Source organism: Symphodus melops, assembly GCF_947650265.1.
Source record: "Symphodus melops genome assembly, chromosome: 1".
In the NCBI taxonomy this organism is placed as follows: domain Eukaryota; kingdom Metazoa; phylum Chordata; class Actinopteri; order Labriformes; family Labridae; genus Symphodus; species Symphodus melops.
In genome coordinates, this window is record NC_136691.1 from 3,529,446 (window position 1) to 3,543,807 (window position 14,362).

Genomic DNA, 14,362 nt, shown 5'->3' on the forward strand with positions numbered 1-14,362 from the left:
TCTCCCTCTCTCGCTCTCTCCCTTTCTCTCTCCCTCCCTCTCTCTCTCTCCCTCTCTCTCTTCCTCCCTCTCTCTCCCTCCCTCTCTCTCTCTCCCTCCCTATCTCTCTCTCCCTATCTCTCTCTCCCTCTCGCTCTCTCTCTCTCCCCTCTCTCTCTTCCTCCCTCTCTCTTCCTCCCTCTCTCTCCCTCCCTTCTCTCTCCCTCCCTCTCTCTCCCTCCCTCTCTCTCTCTCCCTCCCTATCTCTCTCCCTATCTCTCTCTCCCTCTCGCTATCTCTCTCTCCCTTTCTCTCTCCCTCCCTCTCTCTCTCTCCCTCTCTCTCTTCCTCCCTCTCTCTCCCTCCCTCTCTCTCTCTCCCTCCCTATCTCTCTCTCCCTATCTCTCTCTCCCTCTCTCTGTCTTTGTCTTCCTCCTCCTCTCTCCTCTGCTGTCAGGAGCTCATCGATGAGGAGACATGAAGGTTATTTAGGGTAAAAGCAGAAATGGAATCTATAATCTTGTCTCTCCTTGCGGCACATTATGAATTTTTAAACTCTAATACAGTCCATCCCGTCCGTCTCCATGGATTCATGTTCATCTGTGTTTTAAGGTCCTTCTTTATGTGTGTGTATGTTTGATGTCTGCTCCCAAGATGCCTTATTCTCTATCGTTAATTCATGCACTGCTCGCCTTTTTGCATGTACGTCCTCTCTCTCTCTCTCTCTCTCTCTCTCTCTCTCTCTCTCTCTCATCTCTCTCTCTCTCTCTCTCTCTTTCTCTTTGCTAGCAGGCCCATGCGCAGCACATTTCTTCCTCTCTTACGTAACCCCCCTCCTCGTCTGAAGCCTGGTCACAGGGCTAAAAATAGACGATAGATAAATAAATAAAGAGGAAGCAGCGAGGAGAGAGAGAGAGAGAGAGATAAGATGTGTGCCCCTCGGGGAGAGTTGGCCCAGTCAGAGTGAGAGGCAGACATACATCCATGTTTCTACTCCATCTCGCCCTCACATCCTTTTCATCAGCCCTCGACTCCTCCTCCATTAATTATCATCTCTTATTCCATTTTCCCTCATCTCCCACTTATTTCAGCTGCCGTCTCTCCGCGGCAAAACCCCCGTGCACATGCAGAGCGAACATATTTGATAAGACGAGGAATTAATTCATTTCATCCCCATAACATGCACATCCATTACACATGCATTTCAAATGAAGTACTTCTGTCAGATCTTGGAACATCTTCACCATCGTCACATGTCTGCATCCTGTGTTTTCCAGGTGAATTATGTTCCTCGAATTCAGCCTTTTGCATCCGTCTCCCTTCTTCTAATCTCTCCACTGTGTCCTCGGTGGAATAATCCATTGTGTTCGCTCTCTCCTGGGGAAGACCGGCGGCACAGGAGAGTCTGCAGGACCTGATTAAGGCTTAAAGGGAAATGCCGCTCAATTAAAAGATAAATAAATACAATTTGTGTTCCTCCCGCCTGCAAAGCCTCGTCTCAAGGTGTCAGCCAAGTACATTTACGAAAGTGTGGTACTCTACTCGTACTGTTGGAGGGCTGTGCCAGGATTGTGTACTCTGATGTAACCCGAGTAAAACAAAACAACGACAATATTGATACCTTTGTGGGTACCATGGCAACAAAAACTCCTGCCTTAATCGCTGACAAAGCAAGAAAACCTCCTGCGTGTGCAGAAATGCATGAGGAACAAGTCAGTACTATACTGTTAGTATTTGTGAAACGTCTTTCGTGGGGGGGGGGGTTTACACGTTGGTACTTTTGAATCGATCATGAACATAGATAGATGTTGGTAACAAAACAGAATAATATGGAACACAAAGTAGAAAAGCACTAAAAAAATTAAAAAATGAATAAAATAAGAATCAGAATAAGAATAATATATACACCAGGATTGAACATTACATAGATTGTATCGTTTATACAAAAAATAGTTCTGCAAAGAATCAAAAGTATGAAAAAAGTTTTTGTACTAGGAGAGAAGTTGGCTCAAGTGATTTTGTGGTTTTGAGTTAAATTGTCTGCAGCCTGGTTGGCTTGCAGTGAGGCTGAACCAGAATCTTGTTTAAGGAGTCCTGTCGAGTGTTTTTAACAGACACCTGACAGCCAATCAGGAACCAGGAGACTCTTGGTAAATAGATGCGTCAATCTTCTGTCCCAAACTGAACTGTCTCACCTGTCTGTCTCCTCAGGGCTCATGAACAGGAGCTGTTGAAGAGGCACGAGAGGGAGCTTGCTGAGATGAGCGCCGTTCACAGCAGAGAGACGCAGAACATGCTATCAGACTTCAACAAAGCCCAGGAAGTGCTCAAAGACAAGATCTCCGCCCTTCAGATTCTGTATGTAACCACTGCAAACACTCGCTATGTTCTTGTCTGGTCTACAAACTGCTCTGCAGCAAACTGGAGTCTTTGGCCCCGAGGAGAAGTCTCATTTAATCTCATTTTTTTTGAGTCATGATTGCCTCGTGCAAAGGTCGACCTTTTTGTCCTTTATGATGTGATTGTGTTTTTGTCAAGGTGCCAAGTGGAGGCTTAAAAGTTCAGACAACTTCTCCCTGAGTAACCGAACAAACATTCATACCTACCTGAACATTCTCAGCCACTAATAGCACAACAAATTGGACATCATTTGCTCAAAGTCTAAATCACAAAGTGGAGTAGGTTAATGATATTCCAGCTCGGTGCAGCTTGCTCTTGTTTTAAGACTGAATGTATCTGCACCTTCACTCTGTGTGGGGGTGTGTCCACATGCTGAGCGAGCGGGGGGGTGGGGGGGGGGGGGGGGGGGGGGGGGGGGGGGGGATGTGATATGTGGCTGTTAGCTCCTGGGTTTGTCAGATTTGATGAGTTTTGCAGTGAAGCTTATTTACATTTTCCCCCCCAAAATGGCTAAAAAAGATGCATTTCAACACGCCTAAAGAGCTGCTGAGCACAGATACAACGCTGCTTGCTCTGCAGCACGGTAAGCGGTGCAGTCGAACATTTTGTTTTGTGGATATGACATCATCCTTTTGACTTATTTGCGAAGGGTGCGTTATCTTAGTGAATCAGATTTTACTGAAAGTCTTCTAAAGATGGTCACATCCTAGTCTGGACAAGTAGACAGTCAAATATTAGATATAAAAACTCTTTTTGTAATAAGATAAGATCTACTTTTAAAGTCACCAATAATAAAGGAAATGTACTTATTATAGCAGCAAAGAGAGAATTTAGAAAATGCAAAAATCTATAATGAAATCTCCTGTGACATCACGCAGTTTAAACACTAAGAACTCTTTCTTTAGACTACATCAAAGTCCGATTTCTCTTTACTTTAGACTTCTAGCTTCTTCTTCTTCTTTCTGCCTTTTCACTCTTATTATAAATGTAGCCTTTGTGCTGTGAACAAAGCAGAAGCTGTCTCCTCATGTAACAGCTTCTGAGCGTCTGCTCTGATGGCAGAAGAAAGAAAAACGTTTTGCTGCTCTTGTTTGTCCACACAGAGGCCTCCGAAACCAGAGCATCAAACGGCCAATAGAAGAGACTTCAAGGTGTTTGTCTTAGAGGAGCTCGCGCGCCCCATTTTCATTGTCATGCGTCAGACGAAGTGGAGTATAAATAGCGGGCTGCTGTGATGAATTATTTTCTTCTCTGCTTATCATATTGCTCGTGTCATACGTTCTGAACAGCTGCAGCGTGCACAATGGTGCAGAACGGAACCATGAGAGAAAACGCCAAGAGAGATTAACCGCTGCAGCCTCAATCTGTACCTGAGCTGCATTCTTCTGCAAATATTTCACCATTGTTTTTTTTTTTCTCCCCGGAACAAAGAGAAACGCAGAAAGATAAGAATAACTCCATGGCATCAAAGATAAGAAGAGAAACTCAAAAGTCCTGATTCCATATGCATGACGCTCCCACACATTTCTATGATATGAGGATCTTTTGATTTAAAAACAAAACAATACAGACCCGTCAGACAGTCTGTTGTTTTTCAGATTCCATCTTAATGAAAGATTGATATCGGACGTCTCAGGTTATGAGCGAGGAAATCTCGGTTTTCATATCCTGGATTTCTGTTTGACTTGGCAGCAACTTATCACAGATGATGATGATGGTGATGATGATGTGTCGTCATCTTCCTCCCTCCGCCTGATGTGAGTCAACATGGCCGCTGCATGAAAGTGTGCGAGAAGGGTTCTTTTCTCCGACATCTCGAGTGGAGCCTGAACATCGCTGTAACCTGTTGAATAAAAATAGCGGCACTGTGATGCAGTTTGTCTCTGGGGATGAACCACATAGAGGTGTTTGCTTTCCACACAGAAAAGATTGAAATTATCATCACCTTTGCAACATATAGTCACAGTCCTTCATCTGTAGCAAATGCGGTTCAATGTAAAGATTTTGAGTCTTAAAAAAACATCAGAATAATCCTGAACCGGCCCCCGTGCTCTCTTTGTGTGTAGAACTTGTTACTTCTTCGAAATGACCTCTGCGTTATCAGTGCTATAGCTGCAGCTCTCAGTCATTGTCCCATTGTTCTGCAGAGATGATTGGACCAGTGGATGGACACCCATAGTGCACAATACATGAATAGCTTGTAATTCTGTTATTATGGAGTCTGCCCAGGAGAGATTATTATGTCCTATTCTAATCTCCGCCATAAACCAACAGCAGTGCTTCCTGATAAAGAATTAGGGAAGCAGTGGACTCAAATTATTTGCATTCCAATGGGAACCTGTAACGTCATAAAAATCGTTAAACTTTCAACAAATCAACCTGAACCACACACACTTATCCCAACAAGATCTTTTTTTATGAAATATTTAATTCAACTGTTTGAGGCGTCAACAAACGCAAAGTTAGTTTGTTTCCCTCTCATACACAGTGAAGAAGAAGTTAAACTACTATAGGGCACATAATCCACTCTGATCCTGTATTTGATCATGTCTATAAACCCCTCTATTTCAGCCCTGCTCAGAACAGGCTGTTTCTGTGTCTGTAGCTTTAAATATGTAAATGAGCTGTGTCTGACCACGCCCCCTCTCTGGAAGGGCTCGGGTGTACTCGGTGCTTTCTGGCTCCATGTCCTATTGTTTACGGTGAGAAGGCAGACTCAGAGGGCAGAACAAACACCTAGCTGTGGGAGTGTCACCCACCTGGGGGAGGGGCTACTGCCCTTTGTGATGTCATCAAGGAAAAATCTCCAAACGGCCTTTTTGAGGACACATTTTCTGAAAAGTGGAGCAGGCAGAAGACGGAGAGGATGGACTTGTCTTATCATTGGGGGGTTTGTAGACAGACTAGAGACACATATTAGTGTTAGAGAAACATGGAGAAGTTTTTTTGCAGAACATGTGACCTTTAAAACATACACATGACATGAACCGTATCACATGGTGCTTACTCTGCATTCTGCTGCATGTGCCATATTCGGTCAAATATCACACAGAATTTCCTCAGATGATGAACTTGCAGAGATTTAAGGAACCAACATTTACATGAAACTCTCCCGTTAATAACAACAAGACTTTTAGCTTAGCAAGTGCTCATACTCAGGTTGATGAATCTAATTAGAGGAAGTACAGTTTTGTCTCATTAAAACTGCAGAAGGGAAGGAGACATGCAGATGACTTTAAGTGGGTTGGAAGCAGAGGTGAAGTTAGGTGCCAAGTGAACAAATCCTGTGGTGTATCTGTAAAGTCGAAGAATGCAGGAGGAAGCTGCAGGGTGAGGTGAGGTTACAACTACAGAGACCAGAAAAGAGTTTGTATGAGACGTGGCAGGAATGGCTGCAGGTGAAGATTCAATGGCGATGAATGGAGTAAGAAAAAGGAAAAGAAAGGAGTGAGTTAAAAGGTACATTTTCGCCGGCGGGCAGTGGATGATGCCAAGTCATGAGGGAAATGAGCTGAACAAACCCTCGGGGGGTGGGGAGGAGGGAGTTATTGAGCTGCAGAGATGAACTGAGGACAACAGATAAAAAGCAGGGAGAGATAAAGAAAGACGAGGCCAAACAGAAACCGAAAACTCTGCAGAAAACAGTCTGGAGATATTCAGAGAGCGAGCATCCTCCTCAGATCTGACCTCCTTTAAGTTTGTCTCAGCTGAGCGTGAAGCACCACCTGCTGGATTCAAACAACACTTACATACCGGTACTTCAGGAATCAAACATTTGCACGAGTCAAATGCATGCTTGTTTTTATACGGAGAAAGCTAAATCTGTATTTCGACGAGAGTATTAAAAACAGGAAAATAAGACGTGCAAACACAAAGAAGCCAGCAGCTGTTGACACGGGCTGTAGCGGCTACAACTTCAAAACTCCTCCGAGCAACGTTCGTCCTCCAATAGTCCTCGTTTCTTTCCACCGTCAGGCTCAAATTCTTAATCTAAATGTATGACGGCTTTACAGGAAGGATCCCCAAAGATAGAGAGCTTCTTCTCTGACAAAAAAAACCCAGCCATTTCACTTTGCTGAACACAGAAATTGCTGCTCAGATTCAGATACTTTATTTTCCCACAAGGGGGGAATGTGTTTTGCAGCATGAGCACACAGAAGACAACACATACAAGGACGACATCACCGTCAAATCAGAACCCAACACACTATGAAGTCAAGAGCGCGTCCTGCACTGAGTGTCTCTGCTGCCAGGTCAGACAACATTTCAAAACGTCTCACATGAACAGTCTTGCTTATATTCTGTCAGCAGGTCCAGCCGAGGAATTCCTTTAGTTCAAACGTAGACATCAATATCAGACGTACATTTGTTCAACCTCGCAGAATCACATTCCTTTGGCTCCTGTCCGAAACATAGATCTGCTGCTATGAGACGTCTTACACATCCACGTTACATCTGCACAGACCGTAAGAAGACAGATGGTATATCCACAAAATCATCGAGCTGAAGAAAGTCATGAAAATATGTACTAACACAGCCTTGACTCAACTTTTAGAGCAGTGTCGAGTCCTGTGCTCCGCTTCTCATGAGCAATATAATCGAGAGCAAACGGAGACTGTACAGTGGATTCAGTGTGAAGACTGAAGAGGGGAGTTTTGTTTTTGGCGTTAAGTTTTATAGGACGAGTCGTCTTTTAGGTCAGCCGTCTCGGTAAACATTTCTGGGTTTCTCCCATCTAATGAACTGCAAACACTGATCTGTCTTAACTACCCGCCTGTCGCTACCCAGCTAATTAATCACCACGGTAACAGCAGCCTCATCCCTCCTTTTTATAAAGCATGCTCCCTGAACAGACACAAAGAAGCTCCTTTATTTAAGTTGCATGTAGGTTGAACTAATTTGTCCGGCCTTCGTGGGAAGCGTTTCTTTGGTTTAGGAGTGTTGATGAAGGTCGCGTTAGTGATATTACAGCCCGCACGGTGCTTCTGTTAATGTGTTTCATCAGCTGGGGGGGTTGCAGTATATTAAACTGCATGTGTAATGTAACTCAACAGGACCAGAAGGCGGTGTAGATAACAGAAGCACTCACCAAACATTTTCCTGTTGAGCATCCGTCACAGTCAGCTCAGGGTTATATCAAACTCCTGCACCTTGAAAAACAGACGCCATCTTCACCACAAAAGAACCACTTCTAGAAATCCTCCAGAGCTTTTCTAACGTTTGCTGCCGAAAAGTTTTTTTTCAATATGTCTTATCAGTCTAACCGTGCAGTGGACGGACGTGAATATTTCCCCCTTTGCGGGAAAATCTGTTTGATGGTCCGTATGTAAGCAGTTGGATTTGTTCAATCCCTGGAAATATTTTTGCCGCGTCACCGTCGAGAACCCAAAGATTCGATGAAGGTCATGAATGACAGCGGTCTCCTCTCACGGTTCATGTGTCACTGACCGTCTGCTTTGGTGTCTCAGAGGGTCTTTCTGCTCGCTGGCGTTGTGGCAGTCGGGCGTGAAATAGTGAAACACAAAACATTTGGCCCGACTGTGCTTTGGCCCAGAGGAAACTCAGCCACAGGTCAACCAAAGAGATTCACTGTAAATAAACAAGTTGGAACAAAATGTTCCACACAAAGCAGAATAACAAACCGAGTATTCGTACATGATCATCAATGCCCCGTCAGCCACAGAGGGATGACGTAAGCTCCACTGACGAAGAAATCAGACGTCAACGAATGAGATTTTCCTTCTGTCGATTTATAACAAAAATGTCTATCAAGGGCAATAATTATTCCTAATGTTAAAACTGAACATGCTGTTTATTATAGCTTCCTCCTTCTCCACATTGTCTTAAAGCTCCGCTCATAATGAGAGGCTTTAAAGTTGTACAATTAGTTATTTCATTATTATGATGAATCCCTGAAGTGTAAAGGGCTCAATCATCACAATCTCTATAGACTGTATGTTTGGCACAGCAGGTTTTATTTTGAATGTATTTTTTCTCTTTTGAGCTCATTTTTTTATTGATTTTTTTTTTTTAAAGCTCATTGATTTTTTTTTTAGGGCAGCTCATTTTTTTAGTTATTTTTCTTTTCTTTTTTTCTTTTCTTTTTTTTTAAGCTCATTGAATTTTTTCCGGCCAGCTCAATTTCTTTATTTGTGAATACATTCTCGGTGTTTGAGCTCATTGTTTTTCATGTTTTTTGAGTTAATTGTATTGGTTACAATGTCATTCTTTTGGGTTTAGAGGTCATTGTTTACATTTTTTTAACATTCAGCTTCGCCTGTTTCACTGTTTTAATTGACATGTCCTTCGACTGTATGCAACAAAAAAAAACAGAATCACATTCGTACTTCTCTTCGGAAACGCATTTTTCATATTCCTCTGCGCCTGCTTGATGGATAAATTGCCACTCTATAACGCCACTACTGTACATGTTGAGTGTTATTTTTAGCTTGAAGGAGTTCAGGTTTTTCGCACATTTAAGGGCAGAGAACAGATTCATGTAGCTTTTAAAGTTTCATAATAATTAAATTATGCCAATCTGCGTCCTATGAAAGGGTTAATGGAGACTGATTCTTCTTACGTCATTGGCAAAAACTACATAAGGTGATGAAATCCAGATGTCGTGTTTACCTCTACAGTATTTTCAGCTTCCCAAAAGTGGCCAAAATATGTCAACACTGCTTTAAGTCGTTAAATAATAAACATTATTCTACATTAAGCTAAGAAGACGTTATCTCAGTGAACATGTTTGCTTCCTTTCTTATGAAATATTCAGCTCCAGAACAACACAGACACAACAAGCTGCAAAAAAAAAAAAAAAAAGAGTGTGATGCTTGTGCTGCAGAAAGTGTTTGACAAACAGAGGGAACACGATGAGCCGGCTATCAGATGGGAACAGAAGGACCAGCACAGCAGCAAACAGTGTATCCGATACAAATCAGCATGTATCACTATCTCTGAGCCGCGCTCGTCTGGCCGCTCATGTACATCTGCGGACATCCCTTTGAGAGGCTGCAGTTTATCGGGCAGACAAGCTGCTCTGCGACGCTCGGCCTTTAAGAAAGCGTGATTTAACGCTGTGGCATAAATGTCACAAGGACACCCCTCTGTTTGGCGGGCTGTGGTCATGTGGGAGGTGAAAGGCTGTTTAAGCTCTCTGTCACATGAGCTGTTTGATGCAGGAAAGCTCTGTTTGATCCAAATCAATCCTGGACGAGGTTCAGAGGCACAAAATGAAACTTTAAGACAAACAAGGTGACTGTTTCATGTTTCTTTTTACCAGAGACTCAGTTAAAGTATAACATTTAAAGCTCCTGTGTGAAGTTTTATAACATAAATAAATGATGCTGATTCCTCTGTATGACTCATTAAAAGCAGAGTCATTTATGTAACCAGCGCAGAACTCCTCACTGGAGCTTTAAGAACGCCGTATTTTAAAACATGCTTAAACTTTCTCGGAAATACTTGACTCATTACAAGCTGTTATTTATTGTATTATTAAGTTTGGAGGTCTACAAAAGTAGTCACTGATGTCTTCTATCATGTTATTTATTGCATACATTTCATTTCTAACTTTCTAAATTCTCAACAACAAAAAAAACCAGGCTGCTGTTTCCACAATGGAGACTTTAAAAGGTCTTTTCCTTTCCTTTCAATGAGTCATTACCCAGCCCAAACTGTCACTTATGATTGGTTGTTTTTTGCATGAAGTATTTTTCAGCTTACTAATACCCATTGTGCTCAGCGATCTTTAGCATGCGGTACTGTGAGGAAAATGTCACCGGGTTTTTAAATGAATCGCGTTTTTGCAGAAGCTGAGATTTCTCTGCGGGCCAGTTGGGAAATAACAGAAATCCATTATAACGTTTTAAGAGCTCTCATAACTCACACACAAAAAAAAAACAACTTCTGGAAGAAAAGTGCAGCCCTGCTTTGAATTTGACATAAATATCCTTTATGGTTTTAGTGATGAGAAGAGGAAGAGACAGAAGAGGGAAGGGACTTAGGAAAATTACTTTTTTATTGATCTGAAGCTCTGGAAAAAGGAAAGCCTATGAATCACTCATCTTTTTCATCTGTGCAGTTCATGAATTAAATTTATTGGCATAACAAATGAAACCATATTATAGATGCACACTAAAAAAAGTCTAAGAATTAACAACTGCTTTTCTTTACTTACTTTTGTACTGTTAACATTTTTTATTGTTGCATGTTTTAAATTGATATGACTGCACACATAACCAGGCTTGGGTCCACTAATTTATTATACTGTTTTTTTTGTTTGTTTTTTCAATTGTCATACAGACTGGAAGGATCAGAAGAGAAGTTCAGAAACAGGGAGAGTCGTCACGAGGACCTGCAGGTCATCGCGGAGCTGAAGGAAATGGTGTCCGAGAGAGAATCTCTAGTCAAGAAACTGGTGGTAAGTATTAAATCCTGTGGGGGTAATTAACTATATGTACACAGCTTAGATAATCAGTTTGTTACGGTTCAGAGAAGACCCAATAGCAGAATGAACAAGCAGAGGCAGGAGTAAGGCAAAAAAAACTGAAACTTTACTTGATCTTTAAGGCAGAGTACCATACGTCCATAAACAAAAACAAGAACAAGAAAAAAATCAAGAAATCCAGTCCCAAGTAATACAGGGAGATATCCAACAGGCGAAAACAAACTGGCTTGAGGCTCTGCAGGCGGTAACAACTATGACGATCAGACAAAGCAGGGGGGGAGATTGACCAAGTCTATATAGAGAGGGTAATGAGCAGATGAGCAACAGGTGAGTGGCAGGATCCAGGAGGCTGACGGATGATTGGCTGAGACCAAGAACAGGGGGGAAGGCTGGCAGGTGCAGAATGGACAGTGAGCAGAGGAGTGAGTGCAGGAAGGCGGGGTATCAGGAGCAGGAAGCTCCAGCAGAAACCATGACAGTACCCCCCCCTCTACGGACACCTCCAGGTGTCCTACTGGGCTGTTCTGGGTGCAGACGATGAAACTCCCTGATGAGGGCGGGGTCGTAGACGTCCTTAGCCGAAACCCACGACCTTTCCTCAGGACCGTAGCCCTCCCAGTCCACCAAATATTGAATTCCTCTTCCCCACCGTCGAGCCTTGAGGAGTTTCTTGACCGCATAGACTTCTTCTCCATCGATGAGCTGGGGAGGAGGAGGAGGGTTGGCGGGTGGGATGTGTGTGCTGGTGCGTACTGGCTTAATACAGGACACGTGAAAGGTGGGGTGTATTCTCCGAAGGGTCCGGGGCAACTGTAAACGGACAGCAGCGGGATTAATAATCTTCGAAACCGGAAATGGACCAACAAACCTCGGAGTTAACTTTCTAGAGACAGTCCGGAGGGGTAGATCTCTAGATGACAACCAGACCCTTTGTCCTATTCGGTATCTGGGAGCAGCGGACCGGTGGCGATCTGCCTGTTTCTTTTGACGGGCAGAAGATCGTAGGAGTTGGGTACGGGCTTGTTTCCAGGTCCGATGACATCTGCGGACGAAAGCCTGGGCAGAGGGCACAAATGTCTCCTCCTCTTGTGAGGGGAACAATGGGGGTTGATATCCAAAACAAACTTGAAATGGGGAGAGGCCAGTAGCAGAAACAGGAAGTGCATTGTGTGCATACTCCACCCATGGAAGAAACTGACTCCAAGAGGACGGGTTTTGGCTCACCATGCAACGGAGTGCGGTCTCGAGGTGTTGATTGGCCCTCTCAGTCTGACCATTGGTCTGTGGATGGAAGCCAGAAGACAACTGAACTGATGCACCTATGAGGGTACAAAAGGCTTTCCAAAAACGAGAGGTAAATTGAGGTCCCCTGTCGGAGACCACGGAGGTAGGCAGGCCGTGTATCCTAAAAACATGTTGTACAAGGATTTGAGCAGTCTCATTAGCCGTGGGAAGTTTAGGCAGTGGAATGTAATGCACAGACTTAGAAAAACGATCTACTACTGTCAGGACCACTGTGTTACCATCTGAGTTCGGAAAACCGGTGATGTAATCCAGGGCTATGTGTGACCAGGGTCGGCGGGGAATTGGCAATGGGTGTAACAGTCCAGCAGGAGGACGGTTAGATGTTTTCCCCTGGGCACAGTTGGGACAGGCAGCCACATACTCCAACACATCCTTTTGCATGTGGGGCCACCAAAACCGCTGGCGGATAAGAGCCAAGGTGCGTTGAATCCCCGGGTGGCAGGCCAGTCTTGATGCATGAGCCCACTGGAGGACCTGAGAGCGGACAGACACAGGGACAAATAGACTCCCCCTAGGCTCTTTACCTGGGGATGGATGCTGACGGAGGGCCTCCAGTACTCTTTGCTCAACTGCAAACCGTACCGTAGCAACAAGACACTGGCCGGGCAGGATAGTGTCCGACTTAGGTAATTCCCCCTCCTTGATGAACTGGCGTGACAAAGCATCTGGCTTCATATTTTTGGACCCTGGACGGTAGGAGAGAGTGAAGTGGAAACGTGAGAAAAATAGTGCCCACCTAGCCTGTCTGGAATTCAGACGCTTTGCCGTTTTCATATACTCCAGGTTCTTGTGGTCCGTCCACACCAAGAATGTTTTCTCCGCCCCCTCCAACCAGTGTCTCCATTCCTCCAAAGCCAACTTGACAGCCAACAGTTCCCGATCGCCGATGTCATAGTTCCTCTCTGTGGAAGACAGACGATGAGAGAAGAAGGCACAGGGGTGCATCTTATTATCCTTGGCGGAGCGCTGAGACAGGACGGCCCCCACTCCTACATCAGAGGCATCCACCTCAACCACAAATTGGAGCCGAGGGTCGGGTGTGATTAGGATAGGAGCAGAAGTGAAGGCTTTCTTAAGCCTACAAAAAGCCTCCTCTAAAGAAGCTGACCAGGAAAACAGAACCTTGGGAGAGGTGAGAGCCGTTAGTGGAGAGGCAACAGAACTGTAATTGCGTATGAACCTTCTATAAAAGTTGGCAAACCCCAGAAACCTTTGGAGCTCCTTCCTGGTGGTGGGCTGTGGCCACTCCAACACTGCCTTGACCTTGGCAGAGTCCATCTCCAACCTTCCAGCAGAGACTACGAATCCCAAAAAGGACACAGTGTCCCGGTGAAAATCACACTTCTCAGCCTTCACATACAACTGATTCTCCAGTAGGCGCTGCAGGACCTGCCTCACATGCTGCACATGCTCCTGGGGGGACTTGGAAAAGATCAAAATATCATCCAGGTAAACATAGACAAACCTATTAACCATGTCCCGCAACACGTCATTAACAAGGGTCTGAAATACGGCAGGGGCATTAGTCAAACCAAAAGGCATTACCAGGTATTCATAGTGTCCACTAGGAGTGTTAAAGGCTGTCTTCCACTCATCTCCCTCACGAATTCTTATCAGATGATAAGCGTTGCGGAGGTCCAGTTTTGAGAAGATAGTAGCTCCCTGTAGGTTCTCAAAAGCAGAGGATATTAGTGGCAAGGGGTAACGATTCTTAATAGTAATGTCATTCAGCCCACGATAGTCAATACAAGGCCTAAGGGATCTGTCCTTTTTCTCCACAAAGAAAAAACCTGCCCCTGCTGGAGAAGAGGATGGTCGGATAATGCCCGCTGACAAAGCATCCTTAATGTACTTGTTCATGGCCCCCATTTCAGGGGCTGTCAGAGAGTAGAGCCTACCCTTAGGTGGTGAAGTTCCAGGCAGCAGATCTATAGCACAGTCGTATGGCCGGTGGTGAGGAAGAGTGGTAGCACGCGACTTGCTGAATACGGTTTTAAGGTCTAGATAATCCGCTGGCACTGCAGCCAGGTCCGGAAACTCCTCCTGAGGCTCCACAACGCCACCTGGTGGTAAGGCTGACAAGAGACACTTAGACAAACAAAAGGTGCTCCACCCCAAAATGGTGTTATTTGCCCAGTCCATGTGTGGGTTATGTTTGACCAGCCAGGGATAGCCCAATATTATGGGAACCTGAGGAGTGTCAATCAGGTGCAGGGGAATCATTTCACA

The 14,362-nt window shown here is 44.4% G+C and overlaps 1 protein-coding gene across 3 annotated transcripts in view; it reads left to right on the plus strand.

Moving 5' to 3' along the window:
• Window positions 1-14,362, plus strand: part of fam184ab (family with sequence similarity 184 member Ab) — a 131,290-nt gene that overhangs the window by 106,659 nt on the left and 10,269 nt on the right. For all 3 annotated transcript variants that reach the window (XM_079345686.1, XM_079345688.1, XM_079345687.1), the window contains exons 18-19: window positions 2,191-2,337; window positions 10,684-10,801. In XM_079345686.1, coding sequence (XP_079201812.1) covers window positions 2,191-2,337; window positions 10,684-10,801 — 265 coding nt within the window. The remainder of the gene's footprint in view (window positions 1-2,190; window positions 2,338-10,683; window positions 10,802-14,362) is intronic.